This window comes from Spodoptera frugiperda, chromosome 2, assembly GCF_023101765.2.
Source record: "Spodoptera frugiperda isolate SF20-4 chromosome 2, AGI-APGP_CSIRO_Sfru_2.0, whole genome shotgun sequence".
Classification (NCBI taxonomy): Eukaryota; Metazoa; Arthropoda; class Insecta; order Lepidoptera; family Noctuidae; genus Spodoptera; species Spodoptera frugiperda.
Window position 1 is genome coordinate 1,160,340 of NC_064213.1, and position 19,178 is coordinate 1,179,517.

Here is a 19,178-nt window from a genome sequence, read left to right on the forward strand (position 1 = left end):
TTTAGATTGTATATTTGTTTTTCTTTTAGAAGCATACCTTTTTTCGGCAGAAAAGTTTAGATTGCGATCTTGTCCCGGTCTTTTCCCGGCTTTGGGTCGTCACTAAACCTTAACTGAATGAAGTTGAATGTTTTATATGTATTTTACATAGAAATACAGTCTGTAGATGATACTAAAAAATTGCTTGCCTCTAACAATTATGTTTAAGATAAAAATCAGCTTCTCATTTTTCTACCACATTATCTGTAGACAATTTTAATTCCTCCACTATAAAAACTCATAGCACGTAAAAAGCTCCTTTGTAATAAGAATTTAATTAGTATGTTCACATGAGTCGCGGCGGACACGTTTTTCTTTTCTGTCCCGGGAATCAAGCTAATTAATTTCGATGTCAAAAGGGAAATAAGAAATGGACGAAAAATACATTTTCTCATTAAGTAAAATGGATATTAATTAATATATAATTATATTACGTTCGCCTTTATACGTTTTCCCAGTAATACGATCGATGAATACGATCGTGTTCGTTTGAGAGGGAACGGTTTTTGAAAATGGAATACCTAGAACGTTATACCGAGCTAAAATTGCCAATTACAAAAATAGGTTATTTAAGTACTGGCATAAAGGAAGAAAAAGAAATATTTTTTGAATATAGAACACACACGCTTTTTATTAAGTTCATTAATTTATTAGGTCTTGTTGACTCGTTATGAATGGCGGTCTTTGTAGTCGCGAAAGTGAATGCCTAAAATAAAGTCTTCAATAAACCTGAACGATTTAGACTGCCTGCCGAGGGTGGAGATACAAACCCTTTTAGGTAAAGGAGGCCCATATTCCGGCACTGGACTGTCATAAACTTAATTATATTCTTGCATTCTTCAGTCAAAAATCGATTCCCCGCCGGTAAACGAGCAGACGGATCACCTGATGTTAAACAATCGCCGCCGCCCATGGACACCCGAAACACCAGGAGCGTTACAAGTGCGTTGCCGGCCTTTTGGGGGTTAGGAATTTAAGGGTTGTTGGGGAATTGGGAAGGGGGTGACTGGGCCTTCGGTAACCTCACTCACACAACGGAACACAACGCAAGCGTTGTTTTACGTCGGTTTTCTGTGAGACTGTGGTATCACTCCGATCGAGCCGGCCCTTTCGTGCCGAAGCATGACTCTCCCACACTAATCTTTAACTAAACATGAACTTATCTATTATAGATTACTATCTAACACATAAATACCTACATTATAAAACAAAATCCTTGTACTTACTCGTATGAGACACGTCATAATATGAATACAAGGTCAAACAATAATTTTATTAATCCAGCCGAGCGCTAACCGCACTATGTCCTTAATTAGTTTAGCCAGCCTCCGATAAAGTAATTAACAAATACTTATACAGCGTGTGTTTACTTATAACATACATGGATATAGGATGAGTATGTTTATAATAAGGTCGTGGTTGTTATTTTCCGATGGTTTTATGCTCATATAGTTGGTATTGGACGTACTGCACATTGATCTATACCAGGATTTCCCAAACTATGGGTCGCAACCCATTGGTGGGTCGCAAGCGAATTTTTAGTGGGCCTTGTCTATACAAAGACATACTAACCTACCTGTATTTTATTTTTCATATTTGTAACGGTTTAATTCCTAGAAAGGTGTCTCTCGATTTTAGGAACTTAACTTAGATAGGTCGTAGTCTAGACAACTTTGGGAACCACTGATCTATAATACTATTTTTTAGAAAAGAAAGTCTGTCAAATTCTGTCAATGGATTTTCTACTCTATTGCAATGTACTTCTAAATTTCTACTGAATTTCTACTTTATAAAGTAGAAATTCTAAACTTAATTAAATCCAGTCTAAAGCCACGTAGACAGTATTTGCGACGTGGAAATTCTATAAACATTTTCCCCGACCCGGAAATCAAACCCACAACCTCCATCAATCACTTACGACTTTATTGTAACAGAAAACTGACGTTACGACAAATCTTTTTGATCTCTATGACATTGGCATTCGTCCCACAAAGTTTAACAAATAACACTTAACAAGATATAGGAAATTGAACCTTATTGCTATGAAATAGAGGCTATGGAAGCAACATTGTAGCTTTATACCATTAATGTAGGATAAAACAAAAGTACATTTATTATCTCGTGCCAAAACCGACCTACATAATGATATAATTAATCATTCGAACATCTTCCTTCATATCTAACGACATCCGTTTCCCGTATACACACATATACACATAGCATATATATACACAATACGTATATAACCCACTACATACACAGACATACGCAGAAACCCTAAACTAGTGATGTGGGAAGTTGTATCGCGACATAGTGAATGTCATTTTTGCCATCATTTTCTAGTTTATTTAATTTGAACTTTTCTACAGATTCAGTAATGGACGTAAATTATTGACACACCACCCATTCCCTTAAGGATAAGCAGAAGAGAACATGATAGATTAATTACTCTGTGACTTTTCATCGGTATTAAATCACGAACCTAACTTGAGACTCCCTTTAATTAGCAAACACACTTATAATATATCCACTTAACCAATGAAAAATGTATAATATCGAAAACTTTGGCAAGTCCTCTATAATACAAAAACAGATTTATAATAACTATCGTGAGACTAAGTAGACTGAATTAACTAAAAACTCACGCACGCTGCTCATGATGAAAAGTCGCTCTGTGAGTCCAAACTAGTAGAGCTTTTATCCATTAAGTTACACAAACCGCGAGTTTTAGTTAAAACAGATGTTTGTAAACCTAATTTTAACCCACCATCCCAACATTGAACCAAGTTCCTCAAAAACGACAGTGGCGCCGCTCCCAACAAAGTGTGAGTGCATATTGTAATTATAGGTTCCTGATAGGTTCAATAATCGACGTATTCACGGGTATAATGGCGAGTTAATGGATTTCTATTGAGAATATTCTCTATAACATGTTGGTAATCTTGCAAGCCACGCCATCACTTCGGCTAGAAATGATAAATTGTATGGGATATCTAAGCCCTTGTACTATGTTTTTGCTCAAGTACTTAGATATTTGTTTTAAAGTTGTGTATGTATGTGGAACCACGACATCACACTTCCAATGCTCAGCATTGGTTTAAGGGATTATAATGAAAACAGAAAATAAACCAATGGAGAAGAAATTTTCGATTTTCAAAATAAGATCATTAGACAAACTCTTAAATCATTCCTTTTCGTATTTGATATCGTCATCAGTTCCCACCAAATTCCAATTACTGCGGCATTAATGATATAAAAAACCTAGAACCTCCAAAAATACTATGCTGAAAACCACATCAAAACCGCTTCAGCCAAACGCGAGATAATCGCGCGCAAACATACATTGTTACATACAACATAAACACTGAAAAGTTTTTTGTAAAGCAAGTTCACTTCTGCGAACCTCTACGACAAATAAATAAAAATAAAAACAGACATACAAATAAAACAGCGAACACAACCGGTAAATTAATTACGAGAGAAAACTGTTAATGGATAATGTAATTAGCTGATGCTCAGACAGATAACACTATTACTCATTTGGAAAGAAAGAAAGAAAGAAATACTCAAATGATTCATCTTCTTATCGTGTGCTAACCAGAGCGCCGGTGTATAAATAAAATATGTATACAGCGTGGTAAAAACATTATAAATGAGAATGTTTGTGTGTGTATGTTTGTTACCCTATTACGTCAAAACGGCTGAAGATATCGGGATGAAATTTGGAACAGGGGTAGAATATGGTCTGAAACACGTAGGACACTTTTTATTCCATAGGACCGCGTGCGAAGCCTAATCTAAAAGTTACGGTATTATTCGTCAAAAGTAATTTTTCAGTCAAGATAAAAGTATAGGAATGTTTTCAGAAGAAAATATGTCATTCGTAATATCTGCCGTATGTACCGTGACAAACGAACGATCACTTCCATCTTCCGCGCCTCCGTGCTCCGCTCCACGTGTATTCTGCTTAAAATTCGCACTCGCTCCGCAAACAGTCACATCCCTACGAGCGGTCTTATCGATCCTGACAAGATATAATATAAAATATATACCCACATACATCACTGTAACACCCGACACATTGGAAAACAATTCTTATGACGTGTGACGTATGATCGCTTTTCGCGTAACAAGCTATGACCTACAAAACATGTCGGATTAATCCGCAACAGGGCCGCACTCGGGCCAATCGTTTTTCGGATGACGTGTCGTGACGTCATTAATTTAATAAGTTTTGCGCCTAAGTTGGGTACTGTGTATGACATAATATTTGATAGAAAATTCCCAGCGCATTTTGTAGGTAGGTTTTCTCACCCCCAGATGTGTACTCAGCTGAATGGAAACATTTTTCCTTATTTAAGGCAAACATTTTTAGGTGTCCATTCAATATTTATATACTTTCTCTGAAAGGTACGAACAGGAAGATGAATGGGGTCATCATAAGGTGCGCGTAGAATGGAAACTCGCTTTTTCCTGGATCAGAATGGGCCGTATTTTTTGGTAAGCTTTTGTATGTGTCGCATAGAAATATAAGGTATTTGGAAAATGGTTTTACAATACGGTTCGGTTGGTGGATGGAACATTTAGGTTGGACTTGCCGATAGCGCTACCACAGAACTGACCAAAGCAGCTTATTGCAATTTCGCATCTTCCGAACTGAAATTCAATTACAGTAATCCTATTACACGTTATCAAAATCATCATTCCCGTTGCGTGCTGCACTGGGAAAATTAATTACACATAAAGCCAGGTCTACACTGCACACTACATGTTTTGCGTCACTCACGTAATCCCGTTAGTGTGGACGTGGCGTGGTGGGACAAAGGCGTCATTTAGATTAGGCCGTCAGACTGTACGGCCCTAATGCCGTGCGGTTTGGACGTCCCTTTGACGTTACACTATCATTTGGTTATTGATCTGCCGGGAACTGTCGAACATGAAGGCTTGTCGGAAACAGGGCGACTACGATTTATTTTGAATCAAAACGTAAAACGCATCAGCTAACAGACCGTCAAGTTTTTCATTCCTCGACGTTTCAGACGTGTTTTATTCTCGTTTCGCCTTAAACTATGCTAAAAATCTTAAACATCTGCCATCTTAAATTAATTATTTAATTATCAACCCTCCTTCTTAACCCCAGCCTTAGCCACAAACACAGATCTAACCAACTACTTCCTAGCTAGATACAGACAGGATCACAATGGCCCTTATAACAATAGTGTCACTTCCATAACCGTCACGCCTTAGCTCCAAGGGGAAGGGCAGAGCTATACCTACCTACAACAATATTGCACTGCTCGCAGACTGTAATGAAGACCCATTGATCCGTACATAATTGCCTTATTGATGCTTATATTGTGAGGAGCAACTGTTAATATAAGTTTGTTCGGTGTCTCCATCTGAATCAATATGGCTGGTTATTTGTGAGTATATGTATTTGGGTGCAATAGTTTTTTACTCATGAGCTCGCACTAGTATTTTCTTCCGTGTTGTGTTTGCGTTTAGTCATACAAATTGGTACACATCACACTCAGGACTAATTTGTAGATAGCACAAAGAATAGTGCGGGAATTGAACACTTACTACGATGCTACTATGCAGCAGCCAGTTTTCCTGAGACTAACTACCACACTCAGAGACTTTTAATGATTACTTAAACTATTCCTTAGTAACGATTTTGTTCCGTAAACAATTGCTAAGGACTGGGTTAAGTAATCATTAAATGACTCTGAGTACGGCGTTAAGTCAAATACTGGCATGGATGTAGCAGCGTGGTATACGACAATGAACTCCCTTCTTACAGTGAGACTCAATATAAATGACGTAAAGCGAGTGTTGTTTTATTACGTCACTAGTGTGACAATAGACTCACCCCTTATTTCAATAGGACTAAAGACAATATGCTACATTTAATAATATGTGCGCCTCTGTTTACCCCTTCGGCAAATAAAACCTGTGTTATTGTGTTACATGTGATATGTTTCCTGCTGACCTCTTTTCTTCCCCCTTTTCTCTGTAATTATAAGCAATTACATTCTAGAGGGGGCTGGGTACACATGATGGAACATCACAATTGGAGATATAAGATTTGCAGACTGATAAATGTCTAATTGTGTAACTCGTTTGACGTATAACAACTACTTTTGTTGACCATGTTACTGACACTGTTAGTAAAGATTCTTTCGACTCATATTCAGGTCTCTAAGTATCTACAATCAATGCATGAAGTTAGAATGTAGATGAAATGTCAGAATTGTTTATTTGTTCATTCTATAAGCATTATATCAATGAGCTAAGATTGAGTTAGTCATCAATCCTATTTTTAGAAGAGGAATCTCCCCAAATGCCTATAACAGACGCGAGATGCGAGACAGGGGGAGTCGTCAGCCAGTTAATGACAATCTGTGGCAGCCCTAAACTATTAAATTTAGTACAGCGATTAAAACAAAGAATCACGGAAAAAGCTCTACTAGTCTCGAGTCACAAAGGGACTCTTCATCATGAGCAGCGTGCGGAAACGCGCAGAGTCCATATGTGACTCGAAACTGGTAAAACTTTTCTACATGAAAGTACGTGAGTAAATGATGATTTTGTAGTCAATTTAGTCTGTCGCTATAGTTATTATAAAAATATGTCTTGAGTTCGATTCTCACATGGAACAACCCACACAGTGCTTCATTTCTATATGATCCACGTATTATTATAAACACACATAAGACAATGAATTTTAAATGCCTTTTAAAAACTAAAAGTAAACATCTTCCGTCAACTACACCCGAATCTAGACTTTAGTACGTACATAATAAAACACAGGAATATTACAAGATAATTAATGGAAAGCACAGCTGTGCGGGGTTTGTAGGTAATCCCGTTACAGCACTGACATTGACGAGTCGCTGTATTACGGGATTATGTAAGATTCTGCTACTATTTCTAATTGTGTCACTCATTTTTAGTCGCGTCACGTATATGTTATTTTATTTTTAAAAGAACATTGCCCCCCACACTAGGATTTTCTCCTGTGTCGTGGGTGCGTTTTTGTCATATATTTAGTTTAACACGTTGAACGCCGTAGTGGTCACCGGTGACCGACGTTAGAGGATTTGCCTTCAACAGTTTTCTATTGGCAGTTAAAGACTTAAAATGTACCTATAAATTATTAATAATTAGAGTAAGTCTCAATCTTTATCACGTTTATCACGTTAAAAAAATTACGGTTCTATAATTTTCAATTGATTAATAATATTTGAAACATAGTAATAAAACAAAATTAACTAATTAATCAACCATGCGATCAGCGCCATCTGTGGGCGGCAAAGTTAATGTCATTATCATTAAATTTTAAAATTAATTACGTTTCGATCAAATTATTCCGTTGGTAATGTCATTAAGTAGCTAATAATGTTATTATGTTCATCACATTTTATGCGGAACAGGCAGTGACAAGGATAACGTAATGAAAATTACGGATTGATTTTTACGTGAAAATTACGCATCAAAATATGTTTTTTTCCAAAATATCTCATATCTGAGTAACTGCATTTCTTTTGGACTTCCACACTGTTTTTTATTACTTCTAATGTCAACATTGTGACAAGTTTTTTACCTAAACCTAAATCCACTCAATGAAAAAAACAAAAATCCGGTATCTAAATCTAAGTAAATCTTACATTCAAATCGACTACAAAGCTAAAACTCAACATTAAATAAAGGCTTCCTGGAAAACAATATTATCAACGCTTTTCAGACCCGTCCATAACAAACCTACATTATATAATTTTTGTACCTAAAAAAAGGTTGGAATCGTAAAAAAAACACTAAAACAATACAATCAACAGTCACCATCAGAAACGGACGGGTCTTGATAAAAACCCGCGAGATTTTTTGTTTATAGCATGCACTAGGCGTGAGGCGGGGTACGCACAACGTACAGGGTGGATTTCTGGGTCAGTGGGTGGGGCCACCCCACTGCCACCCCACGAGCAGGGTAACACCCTGTGCGTGTACCGATAGGGCGACTTTCGAGCATTTCCGAGAATCGAGACTAAAGTTTTTTTTTTCTTTTATGGAATCCCTCCCTGGACGAGACAGTTTTTTTTTTACTTTTTTGAGTGTCTCGGGTGGACTTTGGACATTATTTCGAGTGTTAATTACGTAAATTGTTCAGTTGTTTATTGATTTTTCTTTTTCTTTTCTTTTTATTAACGTTTGAAGCAAGAAGTAGCCGTTTTAAACATTGTTTCAAAAAAGAACGCTTCTTTTCTTTTTTCAAACAGTTGCCTATGTGTGTTCCAAAACTTTCTATCATAATTTAGAAATGTGTGCTACGGTCTATTTAGTAGCTAAATTTCGTCAATATCCGTACAGTAATTTAGCATGATCGTACAGATAAGTAAACCACACCAACACAAAGTTTCACTTTTGCGATCATAATCTGACATTTTATTACTTAGGCCTACTAACTTTGCAAACGTATTTATTTCGCATGCAAAAACATGATAAAGATCTCTATTTACTTATCTAAATTCTATGCAAATTACGTCATTAAGTATTCCATTCTACAGCAAAATAGCCGCCATTTTTATCAGAAGACAAGAAAAGCTTATGAAAAAATCTAATTACAACCTTTCTAGTATATTATTTTCTGAATCAATTATAGCTAAGTCTAGGTGCCCCAGATCTGTCTAGGTAGGTAATAGTATTAGCTTCACCGCTAATCGAGTCAACGATAACTAATTTATATTATAATATTTTTCATTCAAGTCTAACCTATAAGAGGATGAGTACGACCGCGTCTTGAAAAAGAAAATGTGAAAGGAAAATCGACTTTGTTTCTTTAGTACAAGGTTGGATTTTGTAATTTAATTATCTTTATTGGAACACGGATATCCGTTGGTTTTTCAAAGGGGAATATTGTCATTTTATTTTTTATCTTAAATTCCTGATTATAAGGTCTAGTTTACATTGAATAAAGTGTTTGTTTGTAAACGCAAATTAAAGTTTTTTTAGGACAATTTAGTGAGAGCAAATGCCTTGTTATTTGCAGCAAATATTTGTCTTCTTAATTGCGTACTAAACGCATTACCTCGCTTATTTGAACCAGGATAAAGTGATTAGAGTTAAAACAACGGTACACTCGTGATGAACAAACATTGATATCTAATTAATGAAGTATATTGTTAGAGACTAGCTTTTGTCAACGGTTTCACTTATAAACGGGATAAAAAGTAGCCTATTTTTTTTTTTTAAACTTTGTCCCACACTACAATTTTCTCCTGTGTCGTGGGTGCGTTTACAAACATACAATTTGACATACACATGACACCCAGACCCGAAACAACAATTTGTGGATCACACAAAGACCACGTTGCATGAAAAGACTGATGAAGCGAAAGAAGTATGTAAGAATTGTAGCAATTGGCATTCCATTGTCTCTGCCTATAGATGTTAAAAACCTCAATAACATTTTTTCCTATTACCTGTATTGAATCTAGAACCACTTAACAAACAAGATCATTAAATAAACATAGCCGGCCTCATCTAGTTATTTAAAAGATTGACGTGAAAAAGAGTTACATTGTAACCTATTAGCAAAATAAATATCATTTATCATAGATTGCCTAAAACAGACATTTTGTGCTGAAAATCTAGGTACCTCGTTATCGAATGATAAACTTCATATATAATGTAGAGTTAAAGAAAACATATGCCTATGTTTAGTCTAGACCAGACTCCAGGAACATACAGGATTACTTGGCTGAAAGCCTAGACGGCTAATTAGTTTAGTTATCTGTCTGCTGCCAAACGACTGAGAGACTGCTGATAGTCACAGCCTCACGGTAAACACGGATCTCATTCTAATTTAGGAGTGAGACATTATTTAGTGTCTTGTTTTGCAAGAAAAGGTCTTGTTTTTGATGCTTATTACGAAAACATAACCTTATACATATGTTCTTAATCCTAGATTCTTGCTTGAGTTTCAGACTTTTTTTTGAGGGGACAAATCATCCAAAGCCTTCCTCTTCTTCGCCTTGGGTGGGGTTAGAGAGAGTGTCAGACTCCTACTGACTAAAAACCACCCCATTCTTACTCCTGCTTTGAGCCAAAATCCTGACCTGTCAGGTAATCCGCAACTTTGGATGGATTCGGGTCCTTTAGGCATTTCAACAACAAAGAAGAGTTCAGACTCATTTGTTTCCTTGTACATTTAAAATTTTGTATAATAATAAAACAATTACCTAATATAGAAATGATTTCTAATATAGGATCGCACAACCCTTCACCGAACTCCACTGAAATTTTCATTTACACCCCACCACACGCCTTTTAACTCCTCTAGGAAAACGATTTAAAATCACAACACAGTCGCTTATCACAATCAATACACAATACACTGAACAGACAAACAGACACACATACACACAAAGTGACGTCAACAATACGATTCAAGGGCCTAAACTTTCACACGCCCTTCTTCCACGTAGGGTTGTCTCTGCGACGCACCCTTATATTACTCGTTAGCAGAACTTTACTTTTTAACTTTCCTATAAAGTTTGTTATTTGAGTGGAGATAGGGTTCTATATGAAACTGTGAGTACACGTTATGACATATAGATTTTTTTATTATGGAACGCGCCAGTAGACGAGCTGACGTATCACCTCATGGTAAGCAACCGCCGCCGCCCATGGACACTTTAAACACCTTAGTGCGTTGCCGGCCTTTTGGGAATTTAAGGGTTGTTGGGGAATTGGGGATTGGGAAGAGGGGTAATTGGGCCTCCGGTAATCTCACTCACGCTAATGCTTACCTAATTATTGATACCTACTAATTAATTGCATAAGCATCCCGACACAATTTCAGCCATGGAAATGAAAACCTCATAAAACCAAAACTATTAAAAAGCCTGCCTACGAATCTCTCATCTGAATCTATTTATCTCTAGTGCCTACGCTACATACCTACCTATGTATTATATCAAACTATACATAGGAATAAATATAGGTACCCAGTTCCTATATCCGTGTTCACACAACGTTGAACGTGCTCCACTAATAGTTAATTTATTAAAAGCGTCAGGTGGCAACCCTACTCTTCCCCCATCCATTTGGCGAGCACTCCGGCTAAAGCGAAACTCGCCGGTTTTACTTTCCGTAATTTGACGGATACGGACCGGAGCGGGCCGGTGCGGACCGGAGCGGTGCGGTGCGTGGCCAGTGCGGTTTCATACGACAATGCACACGTTATAACATGTAGTTTTATTTTATTCCGTTGCGTAATAATAGCATGTTACGTATGAACTTTTGTTTATTTATATACATGTTTTTTTTAATGCGACTATATTGTGATTTATGTTTGTAGATTTTATTATTTGCAAACTTTTTTAGGATTTTTTGTCTGGCTACAAAAAAAAATCGGTGTATTGGATGGCATTATTATTAATGCCATTTATGTATGTATCACATATTTCTGACAAACCACACAACAAATATAACTATTTTATATTCGTATTACTTTTTAATCCTACTAACATTATAAATGCAAATGGTTTATGAGTTTATGTGTTTGTGTGTATGTTTGTTACTCAATCACGTCAATATGGCTAAATGGCTAAAGGATGGGAACAGAGATATATTATGATCTGGAATAACACATAGGACACTTTTTAACCCACAGGACCTCGAACGAAGCCGCTAGCAGAAGCTAGTTTCGACATTGACACAATCAAAACAAATTATTAAAGAAGTTATCACAATTTCCGTCTCCATACATATGTCTTACATACAGTTACACATACATCAATAAAATGGCGATACTTAATAACCCGATTGACATTACGAGGCAGGCGCGGGTCGCAGCTCCTGACCTCAGGGTTGAGGTCCAATTGCCTCCAATTGGCATGGGACCCTGGGACTCTGGCACGCTGGTACCGGTCGGCATATACCGCTTTATCAAAGCAAATTGTAGGAAATAACTCATTTTTGTTACCCCACAATTTCGATAAAGGTAACAGATAGAAAATGGACGTTGGACAAAAGTGATGGGTGACAAATTATTGGCACTTTTTTATTGATAGGTCGATAAGGACAAGATGAGACTGTAATGTCTGTTATGAATCATCTTTTAAATGTATTTGGTCCTACGTTTTACGAGACTAGTACGTGAAATATTAAGTCCCATATTTCATGTATGCTGCAGACTACCTAGCGGGTTACCGGGGCTCCGGCTCGAAAAGCAGAAGTAGGAACGGGGTAGTTTTTAGTCAGTAAGAGTCTGACACTCTCTCTCGCCTCACCCAAGGCGGGAGAAGTCATTGGACGATTCTCCAACCTCAAAAAAAATACGTGTCTAATATTTTTTTATTACTTAACCGACGGACTAAATAGATTTAAAATTTTCATACCCCGTCAATCCCTATTACTTGACACATTGTTACTTAGTTTATAGTGCGAGTCTCAATAATAATCTCAAAAACTTGGAGCCCATATTTCCAAGTCGCCTAAAAGTCAATAAACAAAGGGTTGGCATTTGAGCAGCCGGTCCCTAAGGCTGTATTATGGCATTCGCGTGAAATACCATCGCATAAGAACCCAGCCCGACCTTAGGTAACTGCTAAATTATAGGACAGTTTCACTTAACATTATGCTCATAATGGAAGATATATTGCATATTATAACTGATAAGAAACTATTGCTATGTTATTTCGTTAATTGAGTAGAGGAAACGCGGAAAAAGGCATATCTACATATAAGGTGTTCTAAAAGTATCTGCCACGGCTTTAATGGGAGGTTGTGTTGTGTTTGAAGATTACAATAATTAAGTCTTTGACTACCAATAGAAAACTGTTGAAGGCAAATCCTCCGCTAACGTTGGTCACCGGTGACCGCCACGGCGTTCAATGTGTTAAGAATTTTTATAACCCGGACCAGTTAATTCAATATGAGAACTTAAGGAAATTTAATAAATATTCAAGACTCAACTCTTCATAACGTGGTTCACAAAAACGCACGATGCCTAGTGGCACAGTGACAGTGAGACAGTGAAAGAGATAGCTCTTTCATAAAAAGAAATACTCATAACCAATAATTTATATTTACTATTGTGATCTCCAAACACAACACTACCTCCCATTAAAGCCGTAACAGATAATTTTAGCACACCTTATATGTATATAGGTAAGTGGAATTGATTTGCAGTACATATTAGTAATAGGGTTTACCATCAGGAATTAGTGGTTGACGTCAGCTGTTCAGCATTGGATGTTATAATGGAATCTGTCAAAAACATTGACGTGACGTCTGACGTGTACATTCTACTGATTAACGGTCAGACTACTGTTGGTTCCGTACATTTGGCTGATTAGTATGTTGTTGTTGTGTGCAACTTAGTATGTTGGTATAAACTTAGTATATAACTTTTTTTTTAAGAGTAACGTTGTTGTTCCTTACTCGTTCTTTTCTATTCAAAGCGACACTTTAAAACGAGCACAACTCAATTTGATGCTTCAAAAGTACCTAATTAAGGATTAATTGAAATAAAAGTTTTGACTTTCGACTTTTCTAAGAGAAAAAGAAAGCGTTTAGTCAAAGTACTTACAAATTTCAGGAACATTAGAACTGATTTTAATTGTTAAGTACAAATGCTAAGAAACTTAAGGTAATTACTTGTGTTAGAGAAAACATAACAAGGTAAGTTAGACATTCGGAAAGAATAAAAATCACGATAATATTTATAATAACTATCGTGAGACATCGCGTCTGCGCACGCTGCTCATCATGAAGAGTTCCTCTGTAACTCGAAACTGGTAGAGCTTTTCTCCATTAATGTGCGTGGGTAAACGGTGATTTTTAGCTAATCACGATAATATTTTTCCGAATATACGCCGTCCATGCAACTCAATAACCGCGCTTGCAACTTCTAGGTAATGTAGTTATATCAATAATAATAAATGTAGCGCGGGAATTAAAAAGTAACGCAACGTAGTCTATGGTGTGAATACTCTGTGGTTGCAACGTCACGAAGTCGCCCAATGAGAGCGCGTGAACGACTACCTCTCCCGACCGCCGCAACCTCGCGCGCCAGCGCAGCCATTGCGAGCGGTGAGAGAGAGAGCGCCCCGACCACCGACGCGTACGGACGTGTCGAGAAATCCTCCGCGGCTCTATATCACGCCATATTTTAATCTAGAACTTTCGATTATCCGCCATTTTGTGAATCAAGTTTTGTGTTAAGTTTTTGTCTCGTGTTCGGAAGATTATGTAAAATTAGTAATAAAAGTGATTGACTGTAAAGTGCCGCTTTATTTAAAACATCCACTGAGTCTGGAAGTTGCCGTTTAAACTGGCTCCCAACTTAGTGGCTATTACACTGGCGCCCAACTAGTAGGCCGAACCGTTACGACCGTTACATAAGCGTGAAGATGCCGACAACGAGGAGAGGGGAAGCCCTCCGTCAACAACAGGGAGATGAGGGGAACGTCACTCTCACTGAAGAGGAGATCGTCGCCGAGCGCGGCCACGCGGACGAAGCCGCGAGCGCCGGCTCGAGGCCGACAGAACCTGCTCCCCACTTCACCCAAGAGTTTCTATCCACGCTGATCGAAACGATTACGCGTGCGCAGGTGGAGGCTAACAGAAGTCTCGTTAACACGCTGATGGGATCTGGCGGCGACTTCAGAGCTTCCACCCCAGTCGGGCCTCCTCCATTTTCCAACGCGACCGGCGGTGGTACCGCCGTCGCAGCGCCGCCGTGCAGCGAGGCTAACTTCGTGAAGTGCACGGCGAGATTCGACGGGACCTCCCCGGACGCTGAGGTCCTGGAAGCATTCCTGGACGCCGTCGAGATCTACAAGGAGTGCGCAGCAGTGAGCGACGAACACGCCCTGCGTGGGCTACCCATGCTCCTGGAGGGCAAAGCCGCCGTGTGGTGGCGCGGCGTAAAAGCGTCGGTGACAACATGGGCGGACGCGACCGCGCGCCTCCGTGCGACCTATGGCGTCGCGCAGCCCGCGCACCTCATCCTGCGCGAGATCTTCGCGAGGGAACAACAGGAAGAACGTGCGGAGTCATTCATATGTAGAGTGCGCGCGTTAATCGCTAGGTTGCCTTACACTCTAGATCAGACGTTGCAAACAGACATTTGTTACGGCTTATTACATAGACGCGTAGTGAAACGAGTGCCGCGAGATAGTGTTCGTAGTTTAGACGACCTTTTACATAAGGCTAGGATCGCGGAGGATACCTACAAAGCGTCTAAAGTAGATTCCGATAATGTTAGTAATAATAATTTGACCGAAACATGTACTACCGACCGTGTTCTCAAGCTATCGAGTTCCGCGACCACGGGCGCGACTTCGTCACGTTGCAACAACAGAAGTAGACCGCGTTGTAGTTTTTGTAAGCTTTTTGGGCATGTTAGCGACGAGTGTCGTAATCGCGAGAAGGCTAATAGCAAAAATAATAACACAACGAAGGAGGTACGTTGTTATGGGTGTGGCAAGCAGGGAGTCGTGAGGTCGAAATGTGATGTTTGCGTGAACACAACGTCGAAGTCCGACGACAAAATATCTTTCAACAAACTTGATTTAGATTTTTGTAGGAATAACGTCGAAGTTAGGAATAATTCTTGTACTTATACTAGTAGGGTTAATACCGAGTCGCATGTTAGCATCACGAGTGCATGTTTAAGTACGCGCGACGATCACCCGATGGTGAATATTAGTGTCGCGGGTCGTAGGGGCGTGGCCGTTGTAGATACCGGCGCCACGCATAGCATAGCGAGCCCGCTCTTACACCGAATATTAGTTAACTCGGGAGTTCGATTTACCGAAACGAGACGTTTCGTGCGCCTAGCCGACGGCACACAAGGATGGAGGAACTTGCTGTCAGCCGAGACAGATGTTATAATTGTAGGCCGTCGAGTAAGATGCCAGTTCCTAGTGTTGCCTGGTAGGAATGTTAGGACTCTGTTAGGTGTAGATTTCCTGACTCGGGCCGGCATGGTTATAGACGTCGCCCGACGTACATGGTCGTTCTCGGATAATCCGAAACGACGTTATGATTTTGTGTATAATTACACTGTAGGTTCGAACAATAGTGTCGACGCCGGCCTATTGCACACCGCTTCTGCTGATGACCCAGCACCGCGACCGCGTGAAGGTAAGTTTACCCCCGCGCGGCGGTGTACACCTGGTGCGTGCATCGTAGATCGCGCGCCGCGAGCCGCGCGCGATGTACCTGCGTCGAAGGGCGCTGCGCGTCGTCGTAATAAGGTGAGTTTACGTCGAAAAGGCGGGATCAAGGTCGATGCAGACAAGGCTGCAGTTGTCGCCAACCTGGCTGCTCCGCAGAACGTGAAGCAACTAGAGTGTTTCTTGCGCATGTCATGTAAGTATCGACGCTTCATAGGTAACTATGCAGGAATCGCGAGACCCCTCACTGACCTCCTGAAGAAGTCGAGTGCCTGGCAATGGGGCACCGAACAACAGGAGGCGTATGAGCGCATCAAGTCTCTGCTCGTTTCCACCCCTATTCTCCGCCAGGCGGACGCGTCAAAGCCGTTCATCCTTTGCATTGATAGCAGCGCCTATTGTCTAGGGGCTGTTCTCATGCAGGGGGAGGGCCATGACGAACAGCCAGTTGAGTACGCAAGTCGACTCCTCACTACTACCGAGAGGAACTACTCCACGACTGAGCGAGAGGCTCTCGCCGTCGTGTGGGCACTCGGTAAGTTCCGCGGGTATGTGAAATCCGCGAAGGTCATCGTTAGGACTGACTACCAGCCCTTAGGGTGGCTGATGGGTCAGAGGTCACCTAGCGGTAGACTGGCCAGATGGGCCCCGATGTTGCGAGAGTTCGATCTCAGCATTGAGTACACACCCCGTCGCTCACAGGTAGTTGCAGGTACCATGTCGCGACCCGTTAGTGCAGGCGACCAGGACGAGTGTGACCTATGCATGATAGACATCGACATGCCAGAGAGAAGCAGCAGTGTTCGCAGCAGTCAGCCGATGGACCCCAGAGGTACGTATGAGTATCGAGGACATAGAGTCCGACGAACCCTCTAGGGGGAGACCACGGTCTGACTGCTGATACGAATTCTCTGACGAGACTAGGCATTACTCTCTTATAAGATAGGTAAAGTTATCAGCTTAACAACTCACGGTCTGGAGAGCGTACGGACTCGGGCGAACGTAGGGCAATATCACGCTTCGCACCTCACGCCTTCCGCAGGCCATGTAGAGTTACCCGTTCATGAGAAACGCGAGCGTGGCAGATCGCGCTATTAGTCTAGACTAGCCCAACAGTGAGGGCACTTTGTTAGGCTAGAGGGGGAGGATGTAGCGCGGGAATTAAAAAGTAACGCAACGTAGTCTATGGTGTGAATACTCTGTGGTTGCAACGTCACGAAGTCGCCCAATGAGAGCGCGTGAACGACCACCTCTCCCGACCGCCGCAACCTCGCGCGCCAGCGCAGCCATTGCGAGCGGTGAGAGAGAGAGCGCCCCGACCACCGACGCGTACGGACGTGTCGAGAAATCCTCCGCGGCTCTATATCACGCCATCATTGATTAATCTAGAACTTTCGATTATCCGCCATTTTGTGTATCAAGTTTTGTGTAAAGTTTATAAGTCTCATGTTCGAAGAATAACGGGAAATTTATGTACAATTAGTAATAAAAGTGATTTGACTGTAAAGTGTCGCTTTATTAAAACCACCACTGAGTCTGGAAGTTGCCGTTTAAACTGGCTCCCAACTTAGTGGCTATTACATAAATAAATATTTGCTTATAGGTAATAACTGCCATACCTCCTTCTTTATGTACAAACTTTATCGTTAACATTAAACCGCCAATAAATATACGCTACCGGTACATTTGACCCGCCCTCTGACCTCTGCAAGTTTATTTGACCCTAAATTAAAAGGTTTCATAAATCAACCCTAATTAATTAAAGGTTTGATTTTAACGTTGTAATAAAATTTTAGGCTAAAATTAAATGTTAAAGTGTTAAACCATAGACCTACAATCTATTACGTCACTAAATATCTACTTATTTTAGTTGGAAACTTCTTTCCCCAACTAAAAGTTTCCGAACTAAAAACGGACTATTTTGTTTATTTTTTGACCCGCCAAACTTCTTCGCTTCAAACATTTTGTTCTTACTTCTTAAACCTTCCCTGGACTTCCACAAAAAATTCAAGACCAATAATATTATCTTAATCAGTCCGGCTGATCTCGAGTTTTAGCGAGACTAATGAACAGCTATTGATTTTTATTATATAGAGATTTATTACAACAGGTATATAACATCGAAGTACATACATCCCACATATTATAATGGATTATTTTTAGTTGTGAAAGTCGGAAAAAGTATTTAAATATTTTATTGAAATTAACTTTGCGAAATTACGCAGTACCTAGTAAGTCGTTTCGATTAATTCGTGATTCAATGCAATTGCATCTTAATCTTAAGATTATTTTACTTAACATTAATATTAATCTTAGCTCTTGGCCATTTTTACAAGTGATAATGTTTATTAGTGGTAGAGACTATGATATATACCTTATTTTTTTAACTAAAATAGAACGTCTAGTTTTTAACTACTTACTATACTACAAGTTATTCTAAACTACACTGTAAATAAAATAACCACATTAAAATTAAACTCGACAGTGACAGCGTTTAGCGAAATACAATCTATGCGTCAGTCATCGATGGCTCACGAACATTACATTAACCTATTTAGCTATTCGAATCGTACAAGTCTAGATAACCTGATGTATGAGAAACATGACTCCTCAGCCGTGCTCGACATTAAACTGCAATATGGATTTGTCTGCCATTCATTATTTACTATCTTTCTGCTCACAGCTTCAACACAGTACTCAAACTATCACGAATTGTCCATTTAAATCGTTCTCAAGAACAACTCTATCAAGTATCAACTGCTGAAAATCTTATGAGAATTATTCCAGTAGTTTTTTCGTTCATCGCGTATAGACAGACTGACAATTGAAAAGCTTCGGCGTTATAGGGGATTTTTGTAATTGTAATAACATACGATAACTAGACAAAAATAACGTATTCGTTTTTAAAAGGCCGGCAACGCGCCTGTGACTCCTCTGGTATTGTTGGTGAAA

The 19,178-nt window shown here is 39.6% G+C and overlaps 2 protein-coding genes across 3 annotated transcripts in view; both read left to right on the forward strand.

The window, feature by feature from the left end:
• The window catches only part of LOC118269399 (uncharacterized), a 101,757-nt gene that overhangs the window by 67,963 nt on the left and 14,616 nt on the right, over positions 1-19,178 (forward strand). The gene's annotated exons all lie outside the window — the stretch shown is intronic.
• LOC126912318 (uncharacterized) lies at positions 13,980-17,820 on the forward strand. The gene has a single exon (XM_050703969.1). It carries the CDS (start codon positions 14,457-14,459, stop codon positions 17,100-17,102), a length of 2,646 nt encoding a protein of 881 aa, XP_050559926.1. The 5' UTR covers positions 13,980-14,456; the 3' UTR covers positions 17,103-17,820.

Excerpts from the sequence above, each read along its gene's own strand:
- LOC126912318 (XM_050703969.1), top strand. The coding sequence starts at position 14,457 with ATGCCGACAACGAGGAGAGGGGAAGCCCTCCGTCAACAACAGGGAGAT.